This window comes from Coregonus clupeaformis, chromosome 39 (assembly GCF_020615455.1).
Source record: "Coregonus clupeaformis isolate EN_2021a chromosome 39, ASM2061545v1, whole genome shotgun sequence".
NCBI lineage: Eukaryota > Metazoa > Chordata > Actinopteri > Salmoniformes > Salmonidae > Coregonus > Coregonus clupeaformis.
The window spans coordinates 10,244,759-10,266,954 of NC_059230.1; the positions used below are offsets into that span (position 1 = coordinate 10,244,759).

Here is a 22,196-nt window from a genome sequence, read left to right on the forward strand (position 1 = left end):
TGACAGAGGATCCTAACATGTATTATTTCTGTTTCCACAATAGTTGGTCATAGTGGAGCATCATCACATGGTAAGACTAATAGTTAGAACCTAGCTATATAAAATATATTATATGTACACTACCAGTCAAATGTTTGGACACACCTACTCATTCAAGGGTTTTTCTTTATTTTTTTACTATTTTCTACATTGTAGAATATTAGTGAAGACATCAAAACTATGAAATAACACATATGGAATCATGTAGTAACAAAAAAAAAGTGTTAAACAAATCAAAATATATTTTATATTTGAGATTCTTCAAATAGCCACCCTTTGCCTTGGTGACAGCTTTGCACACTCTTGGCATTCTCTCAACCAGCTTCATGAGGTAGTCACCTGGAATGCATTTCAATTAACAGGCGTGCCTTGTTAAAAGTTAATTTGTGGAATTTCTTTCCTTCTTAATGCGTTTGAGCCAATCAGGTGTGTTGTGACAAGGTAGGGGTGGTGTACAGAACATAGCCGTATTTGGTAAAAGACCAAGTCCATATTGTGGCAAGAACAGCTCAAATAAGCAAAGAGAAATGACAGTCCTTCATTACTTTAAGACATGAAGGTCAGTCAATACGGAACATTTCAAGAACTTTGAATGTTTCTTCAAGTGCAGTCGCAAAAACCATCACGCGCTATGATGAAACTGGCTCTCATGAGGACCACCACAGGAAAGGAAGACCCAGAGTTACCTCTGCTGCAGAGGATAAGTTCATTAGAGTTACCAGCCTCAGAAATTGCAGCCCAAATAAATGCTTCACAGAGTTCAAGTAACAGACACATCTCAACATCAACTGTTCAGAGGAGACTGTGTGAATCAGGCCTTCATGGTCGAATTGCTGCAAAGAAACCACTACTAAAGGACACCAATAAGAAGAAGAGACCTGCTTGGGCCAAGAAACACGAGCAATGGACATTAGACCGGTGGAAATTTGTCCTTTGCTCTGGAGTCTAAATTTGAGATTTTTGGTCCAAACCGCCGTGTCTTTGTGAGACGTGGTGTGGGTGAACGGATGATCTCCGCATGTGTATTTCCCACCGTAAAGCATGGAGGAGGAGGTGCTATGGTGTGGGGGTGCTTTGTTGGTGACACTGTCTGTGATTTATTTAGAATTCAAGGCACACTTAACCAACATGGCTACCACAGCATTCTGCAGCGATACGCCATCCCATTTGGTTTGGGCTTAGTGGGACTATCATTATTTTTTCAACAGGACAATGACCCAACACACCTCCAGGTTTTTCAACAGGACAATGACCCAACACACCTCCAGGCTGTGTAAGGGCTATTTTACCAAGAAGGAGAGTGATGGAGTGCTGCATCAGATGACCTGGCCTCTACAATCCCCCAACCTCAACCCAATTGAGATGGTTTGGGATGAGTCGGACGGCAGAGTGAAGGGAAAGCAGCCAACAAGTGCTCAGCATATGTGGGAACTCCTTCAAGACTGTCGGAAAAGCATTCCTCATGAAGCTGGTTTAGAGAATGCCAAGAGTGTGCAAAGCTGTCATCAAGGTAAAGTGTGGCTATTTGAAGAATCTCAAAAATATATTTTGATTTGTTTGATACTGTTTTGGTTACTACATGATTCCATATGTGTTATTTCATTGTTTTGATGTCTTCACTATTATTCTACAATGTAAAAAAATACTGAAAATTAAGGAAAAACCCTTGAATGAGTAGGTGTGTCCAAACTTTTGACTGGTACTGTACATATATATAGACTCGTGGTTAGAACCATGTACAGTATATATAGCTGCGGAAAAAATTAAGAGACCACTGCAAAATTATCAGTTTCTCTGGTTTTACTATTTATAGGTATGTGTTTGGGTAAAAATAACATTTTTGTTTTATTCTATAAACTACTGAAAACATTTCTCCCAAATTCCAAATAAAAATATTGTTATTTAGAGCATTTATTTGCAGAAAATGACAACTGGTCAAAATAACAAAAAAGATGCAGTGTTGTCAGACCTCGAATAATGCAAAGAAAATAAGTTCATGTTCATTTTTAAACAACACAATACTAATGTTTTAAATTAGGAAGAGTTCAGAAATCAATATTTGGTGGAATAACCCTGATTTTCAATCACAGCTTTCATGCATCTTGGCATGCTCTCCACCAGTCTTTCACATTGATGTTGGGTGACTTTATGCCACTCCTGGCGCAAAAAATTCAAGCAGCTCGCCTTTGTTTGATGGCTTGTGACCATCCATCTTCCTCTTGATCACATTCCAGAAGTTTTCAATGGGGTTCAGGTCTGGAGATTGGGCTGGCCATGACAGGGTCTTGATCTGGTGGTCCTCCATCCACACCTTGATTGACCTGGCTGTGTGGCATGGCGCATTGTCCTGCTGGAAAAACCAATCCTCAGAGTTGGGGAACAATGTCAGAGCAAAAGGAAGCAAGTTTTCTTCCAGGACAACCTTCCAGGGCTTGATTCATGCGTCCTTCACAAAGACAAATCTGCCCGATTCCAGCCTTGCTGAAGGACCCCCAGATCATCACCGATCCTCCACCAAATTTCACAGTGGGTGCGAGACACTGTGGCTTGTAGGCCTCTCCAGGTCTCCGTCTAACCATTAGACGACCAGGTGTTGGGCAAAGCTGAAAATTGGACTCATCAGAGAAGATGACCTTACTCCAGTCCTCTACGGTCCAATCCTAATGGTATTTTGCAAACCTCAGCCTGGCTCTTCTTTGCTTCTCATTGATGAAGGGCTTTTTTCTAGCTTTGCACAACTTCAGCCCTGCCCCTAGGAGCCTGTTTCGAACCGTCCTCGCCGTGCACTTCACCTCAGCTGCCGTTTGCCATTCTTTTTGTAGGTCACTTGATGTCATCCTACGGTTGTTGAGTGACATTCGAATGAGTTGGCGTTCATCCCGGTCAGTAGAGTCGTTTTCGCCCTCTGCCGGTCTGTAGCTTTGTTGTCCCCAATGTCTGCTGCTTGACCTTCTTTGACATGTTAAGGATGGAAGCAACCTGACGCTCACTGTATCCCTCTGCCAGTAAAGCCAGAATTGAACCCTTCTTTTCCTCACTCAAAACGTTCCTTTTCAACTCTTTTGGCATGGTCAATAGTTATTTTTTGATTAAATTTACTTTTGAGGTACTATTAGCACTGTTTTTGCCATCCAGCTGGTCCTATTGCAAGAGGATTGTGATGACCACAGCAGTGGTTTTTATACTTTTCCTCGTTAAGTAAGATTTGGTTCAGGTGATCACCTAATCAGTACCTAATTCAGTAGAATGAGGTGTGCTTGTGTTGGAATTCAACAGACACTGGAATGGAATGGCTGTCATACATGTAGAGATGCTGATTTAAGAAAAATGTGCAGTGGTCTCTTAATTTTTTCCATAGCTGTATATATATATATATATATATGTGTGTGTGTTAATGTTTTAATGTAAATAACATGAAGACTTACTGTTTGTTGTTATCACGTTGTATAATGATTTGAAGACAGGCGCAGGAATACGTATTAGGGGTTTTATTTACTCCATCCCAACACAAACAACAGAGAGGTGTAAACAAAACGAGCACAATGCACGGTACTCACGAGACCAACGGACATGGGACAGTAATGGACAAGGACAATGGGGAACAGAGGGCACATATATACACATAGTAATCAGGGGGAATGGGAACCAGAGGACACATATATACACATACTAACCAGGGGGAATGGGAACCAGAGGACACATATATACACATACTAATCAGGGGGAATGGGAACCAGAGGACACATATATACACATAGTAATCAGGGGGAATGGGAACCAGAGGACACATATATACACATAGTAATCAGGGGGAAATGGGAACCAGAGGACACATATATACACATAGTAATCAGGGGGAACCAGAGGGCACATATATACACATAGTAATCAGGGGGAAATGGGAACCAGAGGACACATATATACACATAGTAATCAGGGGGAACCAGAGGGCACATATATACACATAGTAATCAGGGGGAACCAGGGGACACATATATACACATAGTAATCAGGGGGAATGGGAACCAGAGGACACATATATACACATAGTAATCAGGGGGAATGGGAACCAGAGGACACATATATACACTTAGTAATCAGGGGGAACCAGAGGACACATATATACACATAGTAATCAGGGGGAATGGGAACCAGAGGACACATATATACACATAGTAATCAGGGGGAACCAGGGGACACATATATACACATAGTAATCAGGGGGAATGGGAACCAGAGGACACATATATACACATAGTAATCAGGGGGAATGGGAACCAGAGGACACATATATACACATAGTAATCAGGGGGAATGGGAACCAGAGGACACATATATACACATAATAATCAGGGGGAATGGGAACCAGAGGGCACATATATACACATACTAATCAGGGGGAATGGGAACCAGAGGACACATATATACACATAGTAATCAGGGGGAACCAGGGGACACATATATACACATAGTAATCAGGGGGAACAGGGGACACATATATACACATAGTAATCAGGGGGAATGAGAACCAGAGGACACATATATACACATAGTAATCAGGGGGAATGAGAACCAGAGGACACATATATACACATACTAATCAGGGGGAATGAGAACCAGATGACACATATATACACATACTAATCAGGGGGAATGGGAACCAGAGGGCACATATATACACATAGTAATCAGGGGGAATGGGAACCAGAGGACACATATATACACATACTAATCAGGGGGAATGGGAACCAGAGGACACATATATACACATACTAATCAGGGGGAACCAGAGGACACATATATACACATACTAATCAGGGGAAATGGGAACCAGAGGGCACATATATACACATACTAATCAGGGGGAATGGGAACCAGAGGGCACATATATACACATACTAATCAGGGGGAAATGGGAACCAGAGGACACATATATACACATACTAATCAGGGGGAATGGGAACCAGAGGGCACATATATACACATAGTAATCAGGGGGAATGGGAACCAGAGGACACATATATACACATAGTAATCAGGGGGAATGGGAACCAGAGGACACATATATACACATAGTAATCAGGGGGAACTAGGAACCAGAGGACACATATATACACATAGTAATCAGGGGGAATGGGAACCAGAGGACACATATATACACATACTAATCAGGGGAAATGGGAACCAGAGTACACATATATACACATACTAATCAGGGGGAACCAGGGGACACATAAATACACATAGTAATCAGGGGGAATGGGAACCAGAGGACACATATATACACATACTAATCAGGGGGAATGGGAACCAGAGTACACATATATACACATACTAATCAGGGGGAACCAGGGGACACATATATACACATAGTAATCAGGGGGAATGGGAACCAGAGGACACATATATACACATACTAATCAGGGGGAATGGGAACCAGAGAGCACATATATACACATAGTAATCAGGGGGAATGGGAACCAGAGGGGATATATATACACATAGTAATCAGGGGGAACCAGGGGACACATATATACACATAGTAATCAGGGGGAACCAGAGGACACATATATACACATAGTAATCAGGGGGAACCAGGGGACACATATATACACATAGTAATCAGGGGGAATGGGAACCAGAGGACACATATATACACATAGTAATCAGGGGGAACCAGGGGACACATATATACACATAGTAATCAGGGGGAATGGGAACCAGAGGACACATATATACACATACTAATCAGGGGGAATGGGAACCAGAGGACACATATATACACATACTAATCAGGGGGAATGGGAACCAGAGGACACATATATACACATAGTAATCAGGGGGAACCAGGGGACACATATATACACATAGTAATCAGGGGGAATGGGAACCAGAGGACACATATATACACATACTAATCAGGGGGAATGTGAACCAGGGGGCACATATATACACATAGTAATCAGGGGAAATGGGAACCAGAGGGCACATATATACACATACTAATCAGGGGGAATGGGAACCAGAGGACACATATATATACACATAGTAATCAGGGGGAATGGGGACCAGAGGACACATATATACACATACTAATCAGGGGGAATGGGAACCAGAGGACACATATATACACATAGTAATCAGGGGGAATGGGAACCAGGGGACACATATATACCCATACTAATCAGGGGGAATTGGGAACCAGAGGACACATATATACACATAGTAATCAGGGGGAATGGGAACCAGAGGACACATATATACACATAGTAATCAGGGGGAATGGGAACCAGAGGACACATATATACACATACTAATCAGGGGGAACCAGAGGACACATATATACACATAGTAATCAGGGGGAATGGGAACCAGAGGACACATATATACACATAGTAACCAGGGGGAAATGGGAACCAGAGGACACATATATACACATAGTAATCAGGGGGAATGGGAACCAGAGGACACATATATACACATAGTAATCAGGGGGAATGGGAACCAGAGGACACATATATACACATAGTAACCAGGGGGAAATGGGAACCAGAGGACACATATATACACATAGTAATCAGGGGGAATGGGAACCAGAGGACACATATATACACATACTAATCAGGGGGAATGGGAACCAGAGGACACATATATACACATAGTAATCAGGGGGGAACCAGAGGACACATATATACACATACTAATCAGGGGGAATGGGAACCAGGGGACACATATATACACATAGTAATCAGGGGGAATGGGAACCAGAGGACACATATATACACATAGTAATCAGGGGAAATGGGAACCAGAGGACACATATATACACATACTAATCAGGGGGAACCAGAGGAGACATATATACACTTACTAATCAGGGGGAATGGGAACCAGAGGACACATATATACACATACTAACCAGGGGGAAATGGGAACCAGAGGACACATATATACACATACTAATCAGGGGGAATGGGGAACAGAGGACACATATATACACATAGTAATCAGGGGGAATGGGAACCAGAGGACACATATATACACATACTAATCAGGGGGAATGGGAACCAGAGGACACATATATACACATACTAATCAGGGGGAAATGGGAACCAGAGGACACATATATACACATAGTAATCAGGGGGAACCAGGGGACACATATATACACATACTAATCAGGGGGAATGGGAACCAGAGGACACATATATACACATACTAATCAGGGGGAATGGGAATCAGGGGGCACATATATACACATAGTAATCAGGGGAAATGGGAACCAGAGGACACATATATACACATACTAATCAGGGGGAATGGGAATCAGGGGGCACATATATACACATAGTAATCAGGGGAAATGGGAACCAGAGGGCACATATATACACATACTAATCAGGGGGAATGGGAACCAGAGGACACATATATACACATAGTAATCAGGGGGAATGGGGACCAGAGGACACATATATACACATACTAATCAGGGGGAATGGGAACCAGAGGACACATATATACACATAGTAATCAGGGGGAATGGGAACCAGGGGACACATATATACCCATACTAATCAGGGGGAATTGGGAACCAGAGGACACATATATACACATAGTAATCAGGGGGAATGGGAACCAGAGGACACATATATACACATAGTAATCAGGGGGAATGGGAACCAGAGGACACATATATACACATACTAATCAGGGGGAACCAGAGGACACATATATACACATAGTAATCAGGGGGAATGGGAACCAGAGGACACATATATACACATAGTAACCAGGGGGAAATGGGAACCAGAGGACACATATATACACATAGTAATCAGGGGGAATGGGAACCAGAGGACACATATATACACATACTAATCAGGGGGAATGGGAACCAGAGGACACATATATACACATAGTAATCAGGGGGAACCAGAGGACACATATATACACATACTAATCAGGGGGAATGGGAACCAGGGGACACATATATACACATAGTAATCAGGGGGAATGGGAACCAGAGGACACATATATACACATAGTAATCAGGGGAAATGGGAACCAGAGGACACATATATACACATACTAATCAGGGGGAACCAGAGGAGACATATATACACTTACTAATCAGGGGGAATGGGAACCAGAGGACACATATATACACATACTAACCAGGGGGAAATGGGAACCAGAGGACACATATATATACACATACTAATCAGGGGGAATGGGGAACAGAGGACACATATATACACATAGTAATCAGGGGGAATGGGAACCAGAGGACACATATATACACATACTAATCAGGGGGAATGGGAACCAGAGGACACATATATACACATACTAATCAGGGGGAAATGGGAACCAGAGGACACATATATACACATACTAATCAGGGGGAATGGGAACCAGAGGACACATATATACACATAGTAATCAGGGGGAAAGGGAACCAGGGGACACATATATACACATACTAATCAGGGGGAATGGGAACCAGGGGGCACATATATACACATAGTAATCAGGGGGAACCAGAGGACACATATATACACATCGTAATCAGGGGGAATGGGAACCAGAGGACACATATATACACATACTAACCAGGGGGAATGGGAACCAGAGGACACATATATACACATAGTAATCAGGGGAAATGGGAACCAGGGGACACATATATACACATAGTAACCAGGGGGAATGGGAACAGAGGACACATATATACACATAGTAATCAGGGGGGGAATGGGAACCAGGGGACACATATATACACATACTAATCAGGGGGAATGGGAACCAGAGGACACATATATACACATACTAACCAGGGGGAATGGGAACCAGAGGACACATATATACACATAGTAATCAGGGGGAATGGGAACCAGAGGACACATATATACACATACTAATCAGGGGGAAATGGGAACCAGAGGACACATACATACACATAGTAATCAGGGGGAAAGGGAACCAGGGGACACATATATACACATACTAATCAGGGGGATATGGGAACCAGAGGACACATATATACACATACTAATCAGGGGGAATGGGAACCAGAGGACACATATATACACATAGTAATCAGGGGGAATGGGAACCAGAGGACACATATATACACATAGTAATCAGGGGAAATGGGAACCAGAGGACACATATATACACATAGTAATCAGGGGGAACCAGGGGACACATATATACACATAGTAATCAGGGGGAATGGGAACCAGAGGACACATATATACACATACTAATCAGGGGGAATGGGAACCAGAGGACACATATATACACATAGTAATCATGGGGAATGGGAACCAGAGGACACATATATACACATACTAATCAGGGGGAACCAGAGGACACATATATACACATACTAACCAGGGGGAATGGGAACCAGAGGACACATATATACACATACTAATTTGGGGGAATGGGAACCAGAGGACACATATATACACATAGTAATCAGAGGGAATGGGAACCAGAGAACACATATATACACATAGTCATCAGGGGGAATGGGAACCAGAGGACACATATATACACATACTAATCAGGGGGAATGGGAACCAGAGGACACATATATACACATAGTAATCAGGGGGAATGGGAACCAGAGGACACATATATACACATAGTAATCAGGGGAAATGGGAACCAGGGGACGCATATATACACATACTAATCAGGGGGAATGGGAACCAGAGTGCACATATATACACATAGTAATCAGGGGGAATGGGAACCAGAGGACACATATATACACATACTAATCAGGGGGAAATGGGAACCAGAGGACACATATATACACATACTAATCAGGGGGAACCAGAGGACACATATATACACATACTAATCAGGGGGAACCAGAGGACACATATATACACATAGTAATCAGGGGGAATGGGAACCAGAGGACACATATATACACATAGTAATCAGGGGGAATGGGAACCAGATGACACATATATACACATAGTAATCAGGGGGAAATGGGAACCAGAGGGCACATATATACACATACTAATCAGGGGGAATGGGAACCAGAGGACACATATATACACATACTAATCAGGGGGAATGGGGAACCAGAGGACACATATATACACATAGTAATCAGGGGGAATGGGAACCAAGGGACATATATATACACAGAGTAATCAGGGGGAATGGGAACCAGAGGACACATATATACACATACTAATCAGGGGAAATGGGAACCAGAGGACACATATATACACATAGTAATCAGGGGGAACCAGGGGACACATATATACACATAGTAATCAGGGGGAATGGGAACCAGAGGACACATATATACACATACTAATCAGGGGGAATGGGAACCAGAGGACACATATATACACATAGTAATCAGGGGGAATGGGAACCAGAGGACACATATATACACATACTAATCAGGGGGAACCAGAGGACACATATATACACATAGTAATCAGGGGGGATGGGAACCAGGGGACACATATATACACATACTAACCAGGGGGAATGGGAACCAGAGGACACATATATACACATACTAATCAGGGGGAATGGGAACCAGAGGACACATATATACACATAGTAATCAGGGGGAATGGGAACCAGAGAACACATATATACACATAGTAATCAGGGGGAATGGGAACCAGAGGACACATATATACACATACTAATCAGGGGGAATGGGAACCAGAGGACACATATATACACATAGTAATCAGGGGGAATGGGAACCAGAGGACACATATATACACATAGTAATCAGGGGGAATGGGAACCAGGGGACGCATATATACACATACTAATCAGGGGGAATGGGAACCAGAGGGCACATATATACACATAGTAATCAGGGGGAATGGGAACCAGAGGACACATATATACACATACTAATCAGGGGGAAATGGGAACCAGAGGACACATATATACACATACTAATCAGGGGGAACCAGAGGACACATATATACACATACTAATCAGGGGGAACCAGAGGACACATATATACACATAGTAATCAGGGGGAATGGGAACCAGAGAACACATACATACACATAGTAATCAGGGGGAATGGGAACCAGAGGACACATATATACACATACTAATCAGGGGGAATGGGAACCAGAGGACGCATATATACACATACTAATCAGGGGGAATGGGAACCAGGGGACGCATATATACACATACTAATCAGGGGAAATGGGGAACCAGAGGACACATATATACACATACTAATCAGGGGGAAATGGGAACCAGAGGACACATATATACACATACTAATCAGGGGGAATGGGAACCAGAGGACACATATATACACATACTAATCAGGGGGAATGGGAACCAGAGGACACATATATACACATACTAATCAGGGGGAATGGGAACCAGAGGACACATATATACACATAATAATCAGGGGGAATGGGAACCAGAGGACACATATATACACATACTAATCAGGGGGAAATGGGAACCAGAGGGCACATATATACACATAGTAACCAGGGGGAAATGGGAACCAGAGGACACATATATACACATACTAATCAGGGGGAATGGGAACCAGAGGACACATATATACACATACTAATCAGGGGGAATGGGAACCAGAGGACACATATATACACATAGTAATCAGGGGGAATGGGAACCAGAGGACACATATATACACATACTAATCAGGGGGAATGGGAACCATGTGACACATATATACACATAGTAATCAGGGGGAACCAGAGGACACATATATACATATACTAATCAGGGGGAATGGGAACCAGAGGACACATATATACACATACTAATCAGGGGGAAATGGGAACCAGAGGACACATATATACACATACTAACCAGGGGGAATGGGAACCAGAGGACACATATATACACATACTAATCAGGGGGAATGGGAACCAGAGGACACATATATACACATACTAATCAGGGGGAATGGGAACCAGAGGACACATATATACACATACTAATCAGGGGGAATGGGAACCAGGGGACACATATATACACATAGTAATCAGTGGGAACCAGAGGACACATATATACACATACTAATCAGGGGGGAATGGGAACCAGAGGACACATATATACACATACTAATCAGGGGAAATGGGAACCAGAGGACACATATATACACATACTAATCAGGGGGAAATGGGAACCAGAGGACACATATATACACATACTAACCAGGGGGAATGGGAACCAGAGAACACATATATACACATAGTAATCAGGGGGAATGGGAACCAGAGGACACATATATACACATACTAATCAGGGGGAATGGGAACCAGAGGACGCATATATACACATACTAATCAGGGGGAATGGGAACCAGGGGACGCATATATACACATACTAATCAGGGGAAATGGGGAACCAGAGGACACATATATATACACATACTAATCAGGGGGAATGGGAACCAGAGGACACATATATACACATACTAATCAGGGGGAATGGGAACCAGAGGACACATATATACACATACTAATCAGGGGGAAATGGGAACCAGAGGACACATATATACACATACTAATCAGGGGGAAAAGGGAACCAGAGGACACATATATACACATACTAATCAGGGGGAATGGGAACCAGAGGACACATATATACACATACAAATCAGGGGGAATGGGGAACCAGAGGACACATATATACACATAGTAATCAGGGGGAATGGGAACCAGAGGACAACTATATACACATAGTAATCAGGGGGAAATGGGAACCAGAGGGCACATATATACACATACTAATCAGGGGGAATGGGAACCAGAGGACACATATATACACAGAGTAATCAGGGGGAATGGGAACCAGAGGACACATATATACACATACTTATCAGGGGAAATGGGAACCAGAGGACACATATATACACATAATAATCAGGGGGAATGGGAACCAGAGGAAACATAAATACACATACTAATCAGGGGGAATGGGAACCAGAGGACACATATATACACATACTAATCAGGGGGAAATGGGAACCAGAGGGCACATATATACACATAGTAACCAGGGGGAAATGGGAACCAGAGGACACATATATACACATACTAATCAGGGGGAATGGGAACCAGAGGACACATATATACACATACTAATCAGGGGGAATGGGAACCAGAGGACACATATATACACATAGTAATCAGGGGGAATGGGAACCAGAGGACACATATATACACCTACTAATCAGGGGGAATGGGAACCAGGGGACACATATATACACATAGTAATCAGGGGGAACCAGAGGACACATACAGTGGGGGAAAAAAGTATTTAGTCAGCCACCAATTGTGCAAGTTCTCCCAGTTAAAAAGATGAGAGAGGCCTGTAATTTTCATCATAGGTACACATCAACTATGACAGACAAATTTAGAAAAAAAAATCCAGAAAATCACATTGTAGGATTTTTAATGATTTTATTTGCAAATTATGGTGGAAAATAAGTATTTGGTCACCTACAAACAAGCAAGATTTCTGGCTCTCACAGACCTGTAACTTCTTCTTTAAGAGGCTCCTCTGTCCTCCACTCGTTACCTGTATTAATGGCACCTGTTTGAACTTGTTATCAGTATAAAAGACAACTGTCCACAACCTCAAACAGTCACACTCCAAACTCCACTATGGCCAAGACCAAAGAGCTGTCAAAGGACACCAGAAACAAAATTGTAGACCTGCACCAGGCTGGGAAGACTGAATCTGCAATAGGTAAGCAGCTTGGTTTGAAGAAATCAACTGTGGGAGCAATTATTAGGAAATGGAAGACATACAAGACCACTGATAATCTCCCTCGATCTGGGGCTCCACGCAAGATCTCACCCGTGGGGTCAAAATGATCACGTGAACGGTGAGCAAAAATCCCAGAACCACACGGGGGGACCTAGTAAATGACCTGCAGAGAGCTGGGACCAAAGTAGCAAAGCCTACCATCAGTAACACACTACGCCGCCAGGGACTCAAATCCTGCAGTGTGAGACGTGTCCCCCTGCTTAAGCCAGTACATGTCCAGGCCCGTCTGAAGTTTGCTAGAGTGCATTTGGATGATCCAGAAGAGGATTGGGAGAATGTCATATGGTCAGATGAAACCAAAATATAACTTTTTGGTAAAAACTCAACTCGTCGTGTTTGGAGGACAAAGAATGCTGAGTTGCATCCAAAGAACACCATACCTACTGTGAAGCATGGGGGTGGAAACATCATGCTTTGGGGCTGTTTTTCTGCAAAGGGACCAGGACGACTGATCCGTGTAAAGGAAAGAATGAATGGGGCCATGTATCGTGAGATTTTGAGTGAAAACCTCCTTCCATCAGCAAGGGCATTGAAGATGAAACGTGGCTGGGTCTTTCAGCATGACAATGATCCCAAACACACCGCCCGGGCAACGAAGGAGTGGCTTCGTAAGAAGCATTTCAAGGTCCTGGAGTGGACTAGCCAGTCTCCAGATCTCAACCCCATAGAAAATCTTTGGAGGGAGTTGAAAGTCTGTGTTGCCCAGCGACAGCCCCAAAACATCACTGCTCTAGAGGAGATCTGCATGGAGGAATGGGCCAAAATACCAGCAACAGTGTGTGAAAACCTTGTGAAGACTTACAGAAAACGTTTGACCTGTGTCATTGCCAACAAAGGGTATATAACAAAGTATTGAGAAACTTTTGTTATTGACCAAATACTTATTTTCCACCATAATTTGCAAATAAATTCATTAAAAATCCTACAATGTGATTTTCTGGAAATTTTTTTCTCATTTTGTCTGTCATAGTTGACGTGTACCTATGATGAAAATTACAGGCCTCTCTCATCTTTTTAAGTGGGAGAACTTGCACAATTGGTGGCTGACTAAATACTTTTTTTCCCCACTGTATATACACATACTAATCAGGGGGAATGGGAACCAGAGGACATATATATACACATACTAATCAGGGGAAATGGGAACCAGAGGACACATATATACACATACTAATCAGGGGGAAATGGGAACCAGAGGACACATATATACACATACTAACCAGGGGGAAGGGGAACCAGAGGACACATATATACACATACTAATCAGGGGGAATGGGAACCAGAAGACACATATATACACATACTAATCAGGGGGAATGGGAACCAGAGGACACATATATACACATACTAATCAGGGGGAATGGGAACCAGGGGACACATATATACACATAGTAATCAGAGGGAACCAGAGGACACATATATACACATACTAATCAGGGGGAAATGGGAACCAGAGGACACATATATACACATACTAATCAGGGGGAAATGGGAACCAGAGGACACATATATACACATACTAACCAGGGGGAATGGGAACCAGAGGACACATATATACACATACTAATCAGGGGGAATGGGGAACCAGAGGACACATATATACACATACTAATCAGGGGGAATGGGAACCAGGGGACACATATATACACATAGTAATCAGGGGGAACCAGAGGACACATATATACACATACTAATCAGGGGGAATGGGAACCAGAGGACACATATATACACATACTAATCAGGGGGAATGGGGAACAGAGGACACATATATACACATAGTAATCAGGGGGAATGGGAACCAGAGGACACATATATACACATACTAATCAGGGGGAACCAGAGGACACATATATACACATAGTAATCAGGGGAAATGGGAACCAGGGGACACATATATACACATACTAACCAGGGGGAAATGGGAACCAGAGGACACATATATACACATACTAATCAGGGGGAATGGGAACCAGAGGACACATATATACACATAGTAATCAGGGGGAATGGGAACCAGAGAACACATATATACACATAGTCATCAGGGGGAATGGGAACCAGAGGACACATATATACACATACTAATCAGGGGGAATGGGAACCAGAGGACACATATATACACATAGTAATCAGGGGGAATGGGAACCAGAGGACACATATATACACATAGTAATCAGGGGAAATGGGAACCAGGGGACGCATATATACACATACTAATCAGGGGGAATGGGAACCAGAGTGCACATATATACACATAGTAATCAGGGGGAATGGGAACCAGAGGACACATATATACACATACTAATCAGGGGGAAATGGGAACCAGAGGACACATATATACACAAACTAATCAGGGGGAACCAGAGGACACATATATACACATACTAATCAGGGGGAACCAGAGGACACATATATACACATAGTAATCAGGGGGAATGGGAACCAGAGGACACATATATACACATAGTAATCAGGGGGAATGGGAACCAGAGGACACATATATACACATAGTAATCAGGGGGAAATGGGAACCAGAGGGCACATATATACACATACTAATCAGGGGGAATGGGAACCAGAGGACACATATATACACATACTAATCAGGGGGAATGGGAACCAGAGGACACATATATACACATAGTAATCAGGGGGAATGGGAACCAAGGGACACATATATACACAGAGTAATCAGGGGGAATGGGAACCAGAGGACACATATATACACATACTAATCAGGGGAAATGCGAACCAGAGGACACATATATACACATAGTAATCAGGGGGAACCAGGGGACACATATATACACATATTAATCAGGGGGAATGGGAACCAGAGGACACATATATACACATAATAATCAGGGGGAATGGGAACCAGAGGACACATATATACAATTACTAATCAGGGGGAATGGGAACCAGAGGACACATATATACACATACTAATCAGGGGGAACCAGAGGACACATATATACACATAGTAATCAGGGGGGATGGGAACCAGGGGACACATATATACACATACTAACCAGGGGGAATGGGAACCAGAGGACACATATATACACATACTAATCAGGGGGAATGGGAACCAGAGGACACATATATACACATAGTAATCAGGGGGAATGGGAACCAGAGAACACATATATACACATAGTAATCAGGGGGAATGGGAACCAGAGGACACATATATACACATACTAATCAGGGGGAAATGGGAACCAGAGGACACATATATACACATACTAACCAGGGGGAATGGGAACCAGAGGACACATATATACACATACTAATCAGGGGGAATGGGAACCAGAGGACACATATATACACATACTAATCAGGGGGAATGGGAACCAGAGGACACATATATACACATACTAATCAGGGGGAATGGGAACCAGGGGACACATATATACACATAGTAATCAGGGGGAACCAGAGGACACATATATACACATACTAATCAGGGGGAATGGGAACCAGAGGACACATATATACACATACTAATCAGGGGAAATGGGAACCAGAGGACACATATATACACATACTAATCAGGGGGAAATGGGAACCAGAGGACACATATATACACATACTAACCAGGGGGAATGGGAACCAGAGAACACATATATACACATAGTAATCAGGGGGAATGGGAACCAGAGGACACATATATACACATACTAATCAGGGGGAATGGGAACCAGAGGACGCATATATACACATACTAATCAGGGGGAATGGGAACCAGGGGACGCATATATACACATACTAATCAGGGGAAATGGGGAACCAGAGGACACATATATACACATACTAATCAGGGGGAATGGGAACCAGAGGACACATATATACACATACTAATCAGGGGGAATGGGAAACAGAGGACACATATATACACATACTAATCAGGGTGAAATGGGAACCAGAGGACACATATATACACATACTAATCAGGGGGAAATGGGAACCAGAGGACACATATATACACATACTAATCAGGGGGAATGGGAACCAGAGGACACATATATACACATACTAATCAGGGGGAATGGGGAACCAGAGGACACATATATACACATAGTAATCAGGGGGAATGGGAACCAGAGGACACATATATACACATAGTAATCAGGGGGAAATGGGAACCAGAGGGCACATATATACACATACTAATCAGGGGGAATGGGAACCAGAGGACACATATATACACAGAGTAATCAGGGGGAATGGGAACCAGAGGACACATATATACACATACTTATCAGGGGAAATGGGAACCAGAGGACACATATATACACATAATAATCAGGGGGAATGGGAACCAGAGGACACATATATACACATACTAATCAGGGGGAATGGGAACCAGAGGACACATATATACACATACTAATCAGGGGGAAATGGGAACCAGAGGGCACATATATACACATAGTAACCAGGGGGAAATGGGAACCAGAGGACACATATATACACATACTAATCAGGGGGAATGGGAACCAGAGGACACATATATACACATCCTAATCAGGGGGAATGGGAACCAGAGGACACATATATACACATAGTAATCAGGGGGAATGGGAACCAGAGGACACATATATACACATACTAATCAGGGGGAATGGGAACCAGGGGACACATATATACACATAGTAATCAGGGGGAACCAGAGGACACATATATACACATACTAATCAGGGGGAATGGGAACCAGAGGACATATATATACACATACTAATCAGGGGAAATGGGAACCAGAGGACACATATATACACATACTAATCAGGGGGAAATGGGAACCAGAGGACACATATATACACATACTAACCAGGGGGAATGGGAACCAGAGGACACATACAGTGGGGAAAAAAAGTATTTAGTCAGCCACCAATTGTGCAAGTTCTCCCACTTAAAAGATGAGAGAGACCTGTAATTTTCATCATAGGTACATGTCAACTATGACAGACAAAATGAGAAAAAAAAATTCCAGAAAATCACATTGTAGGATTTTTAATGAATTTATTTGCAAATTATGGTGGAAAATAAGTATTTGGTCAATAACAAAAGTTTCTCAATACTTTGTTATATACCCTTTGTTGGCAATGACACAGGTCAAACTTTTTCTGTAAGTCTTCACAAGGTTTTCACACACTGTTGCTGGTATTTTGGCCCATTCCTCCATGCAGATCTCCTCTAGAGCAGTGATGTTTTGGGGCTGTTGCTGGGCAACACGGACTTTCAACTCCCTCCAAATATTTTCTATGGGGTTGAGATCTGGAGACTGGCTAGGCCACTCCAGGACCTTGAAATGCTTCTTATGAAGCCACTCCTTCGTTGCCCGGGCGGTGTGTTTGGGATCATTGTCATGCTGAAAGACCCAGCCACATTTCATCTTCAATGCCCTTGCTGATGGAAGGAGGTTTTCACTCAAAATCTCATGATACATGGTCCCATTCATTCTTTCTTTTACACGGATCAGTCGTCCTGGTCCTTTTGCAGAAAAACAGCCCCAAAGCATGATGTTTCCACCCCCATGCTTCACAGTAGGTATGGTGTTCTTTGGATGCAACTCAGCATTCTTTGTCCTCCAAACACGACGAGTTGAGTTTTTACCAAAAAAGTTCTATTTTGGTTTCATCTGACCATATGACATTCTCCCCAATCCTCTTCTGGATCATCCAAATGCACTCTAGCAAACTTCAGACGGGCCTGGACATGTACTGGCTTAAACAGGGGGACTGCAGGATTTGAGTCCCTGACGGCGTAGTGTGTTACTGATGGTAGGCTTTGCTACTTTGGTCCCAGCACTCTGCAGGTCATTCACTAGGTCCCCCCGTGTGGTTCTGGGATTTTTGCTCACCGTTCTTGTGATCATTTTGACCCCACGGGGTGAGATCTTGCGTGGAGCCCCAGATCGAGGGAGATTATCAGTGGTCTTGTATGTCTTCCATTTCCTAATAATTGCTCCCACAGTTGATTTCTTCAAACCAAGCTGCTTACCTATTGCAGATTCAGTCTTCCCAGCCTGGTGCAGGTCTACAATTTTGTTTCTGTTGTCCTTTGACAGCTCTTTGGTCTTGGCCATAGTGGAGTTTGGAGTGTGACTGTTTGAGGTTGTGGACAGGTTTCTTTTATACTGATAACAAGTTCAAACAGGTGCCATTAATACAGGTAACGAGTGGAGGACAGAGGAGCCTCTTAAAGAAGAAGTTACAGGTCTGTGAGAGCCAGAAATCTTGCTTGTTTGTAGGTGACCAAATACTTATTTTCCACCATAATTTGCAAATAAATTCATAAAAAATCCTACAATGTGATTTTCTGGAGAAAAAAAATCTCAGTTTGTCTGTCATAGTTGACGTGTACCTATGATGAAAATTACAGGCCTCTCTCATCTTTTTAAGTGGGAGAATTTGCACAATTGGTGGCTGACTAAATACTTTTTTCCCCCACTGTATATACACATACTAATCAGGGGGAATGGGAACCAGAGGACACATATATACACATACTAATCAGGGGGAATGGGAACCAGAGGACACATATATACACATACTAATCAGGGGGAATGGGAACCAGGGGACACATATATACACATAGTAATCAGGGGGAACCAGAGGACACATATATACACATACTAATCAGGGGGAATGGGAACCAGAGGACACATATATACACATACTAATCAGGGGAAATGGGAACCAGAGGACACATATATACACATACTAATCAGGGGGAAATGGGAACCAGAGGACACATATATACACATACTAACCAGGGGGAATGGGAACCAGAGGACACATATATACACATACTAATCAGGGGGAATGGGGAACCAGAGGACACATATATACACATACTAATCAGGGGGAATGGGAACCAGGGGACACATATATACACATAGTAATCAGGGGGAACCAGAGGACACATATATACACATACTAATCAGGGGGAATGGGAACCAGAGGACACATATATACACATACTAATCAGGGGGAATGGGGAACAGAGGACACATATATACACATAGTAATCAGGGGGAAATGGGAACCAGAGGGCACATATATACACATACTAATCAGGGGGAATGGGAACCAGAGGACACATATATACACAGAGTAATCAGGGGGAATGGGAACCAGAGGACACATATATACACATACTAATCAGGGGAAATGGGAACCAGAGGACACATATATACACATAATAATCAGGGGGAATGGGAACCAGAGGACACATATATACACATACTAATCAGGGGGAATGGGAACCAGAGGACACATATATACACATACTAATCAGGGGGAAATGGGAACCAGAGGGCACATATATACACATAGTAACCAGGGGGAAATGGGAACCAGAGGACACATATATACACATACTAATCAGGGGGGATGGGAACCAGATGACACATATATACACATACTAATCAGGGGGAATGGGAACCAGAGGACACATATATACACATACTAATCAGGGGGAATGGGAACCAGGGGACACATATATACACATAGTAATCAGGGGGAACCAGAGGACACATATATACACATACTAATCAGGGGGAATGGGAACCAGAGGACATATATATACACATACTAATCAGGGGAAATGGGAACCAGAGGACACATATATACACATACTAATCAGGGGGAAATGGGAACCAGAGGACACATATATACACATACTAACCAGGGGGAATGGGAACCAGAGGACACATTAATACACATACTAATCAGGGGGAATGGGAACCAGAGGACACATATATACACATACTAATCAGGGGGAATGGGGAACCAGAGGACACATATATACACATACTAATCAGGGGGAATGGGAACCAGAGGACACATATATACACATACTAATCAGGGGAAATGGGAACCAGAGGACACATATATACACATACTAATCAGGGGGAAATGGGAACCAGAGGACACATATATACACATACTAACCAGGGGGAATGGGAACCAGAGGACACATATATACACATACTAATCAGGGGGAATGGGAAACCAGAGGACACATATATACACATACTAATCAGGGGGAATGGGAACCAGATGACACATATATACACATACTAATCAGGGGGAACCAGAGGACACATATATACACATACTAATCAGGGGAAATGGGAACCAGAGGACACATATATACACATACTAATCAGGGGGAACCAGAGGACACATATATACACATACTAATCAGGGGGAAATGGGAACCAGGTGTGTGTATTGAGACAAGATGATCTGTTTGTTTTCAGGTTCCAGAGTTCCGGAATTCTTGTCTCCTAAACAAGGTACGTATCG

The 22,196-nt window shown here is 42.8% G+C and overlaps 1 protein-coding gene across 3 annotated transcripts in view; it reads left to right on the forward strand.

Moving 5' to 3' along the window:
* Positions 1-22,196, forward strand: part of LOC121554604 (complement factor I) — a 137,496-nt gene that overhangs the window by 13,898 nt on the left and 101,402 nt on the right. For all 3 annotated transcript variants that reach the window (XM_045211890.1, XM_045211889.1, XM_045211888.1), the window contains 2 exons: positions 44-70; positions 22,151-22,186. In XM_045211890.1, the coding sequence (XP_045067825.1) occupies positions 44-70; positions 22,151-22,186 (63 nt within the window). The remainder of the gene's footprint in view (positions 1-43; positions 71-22,150; positions 22,187-22,196) is intronic.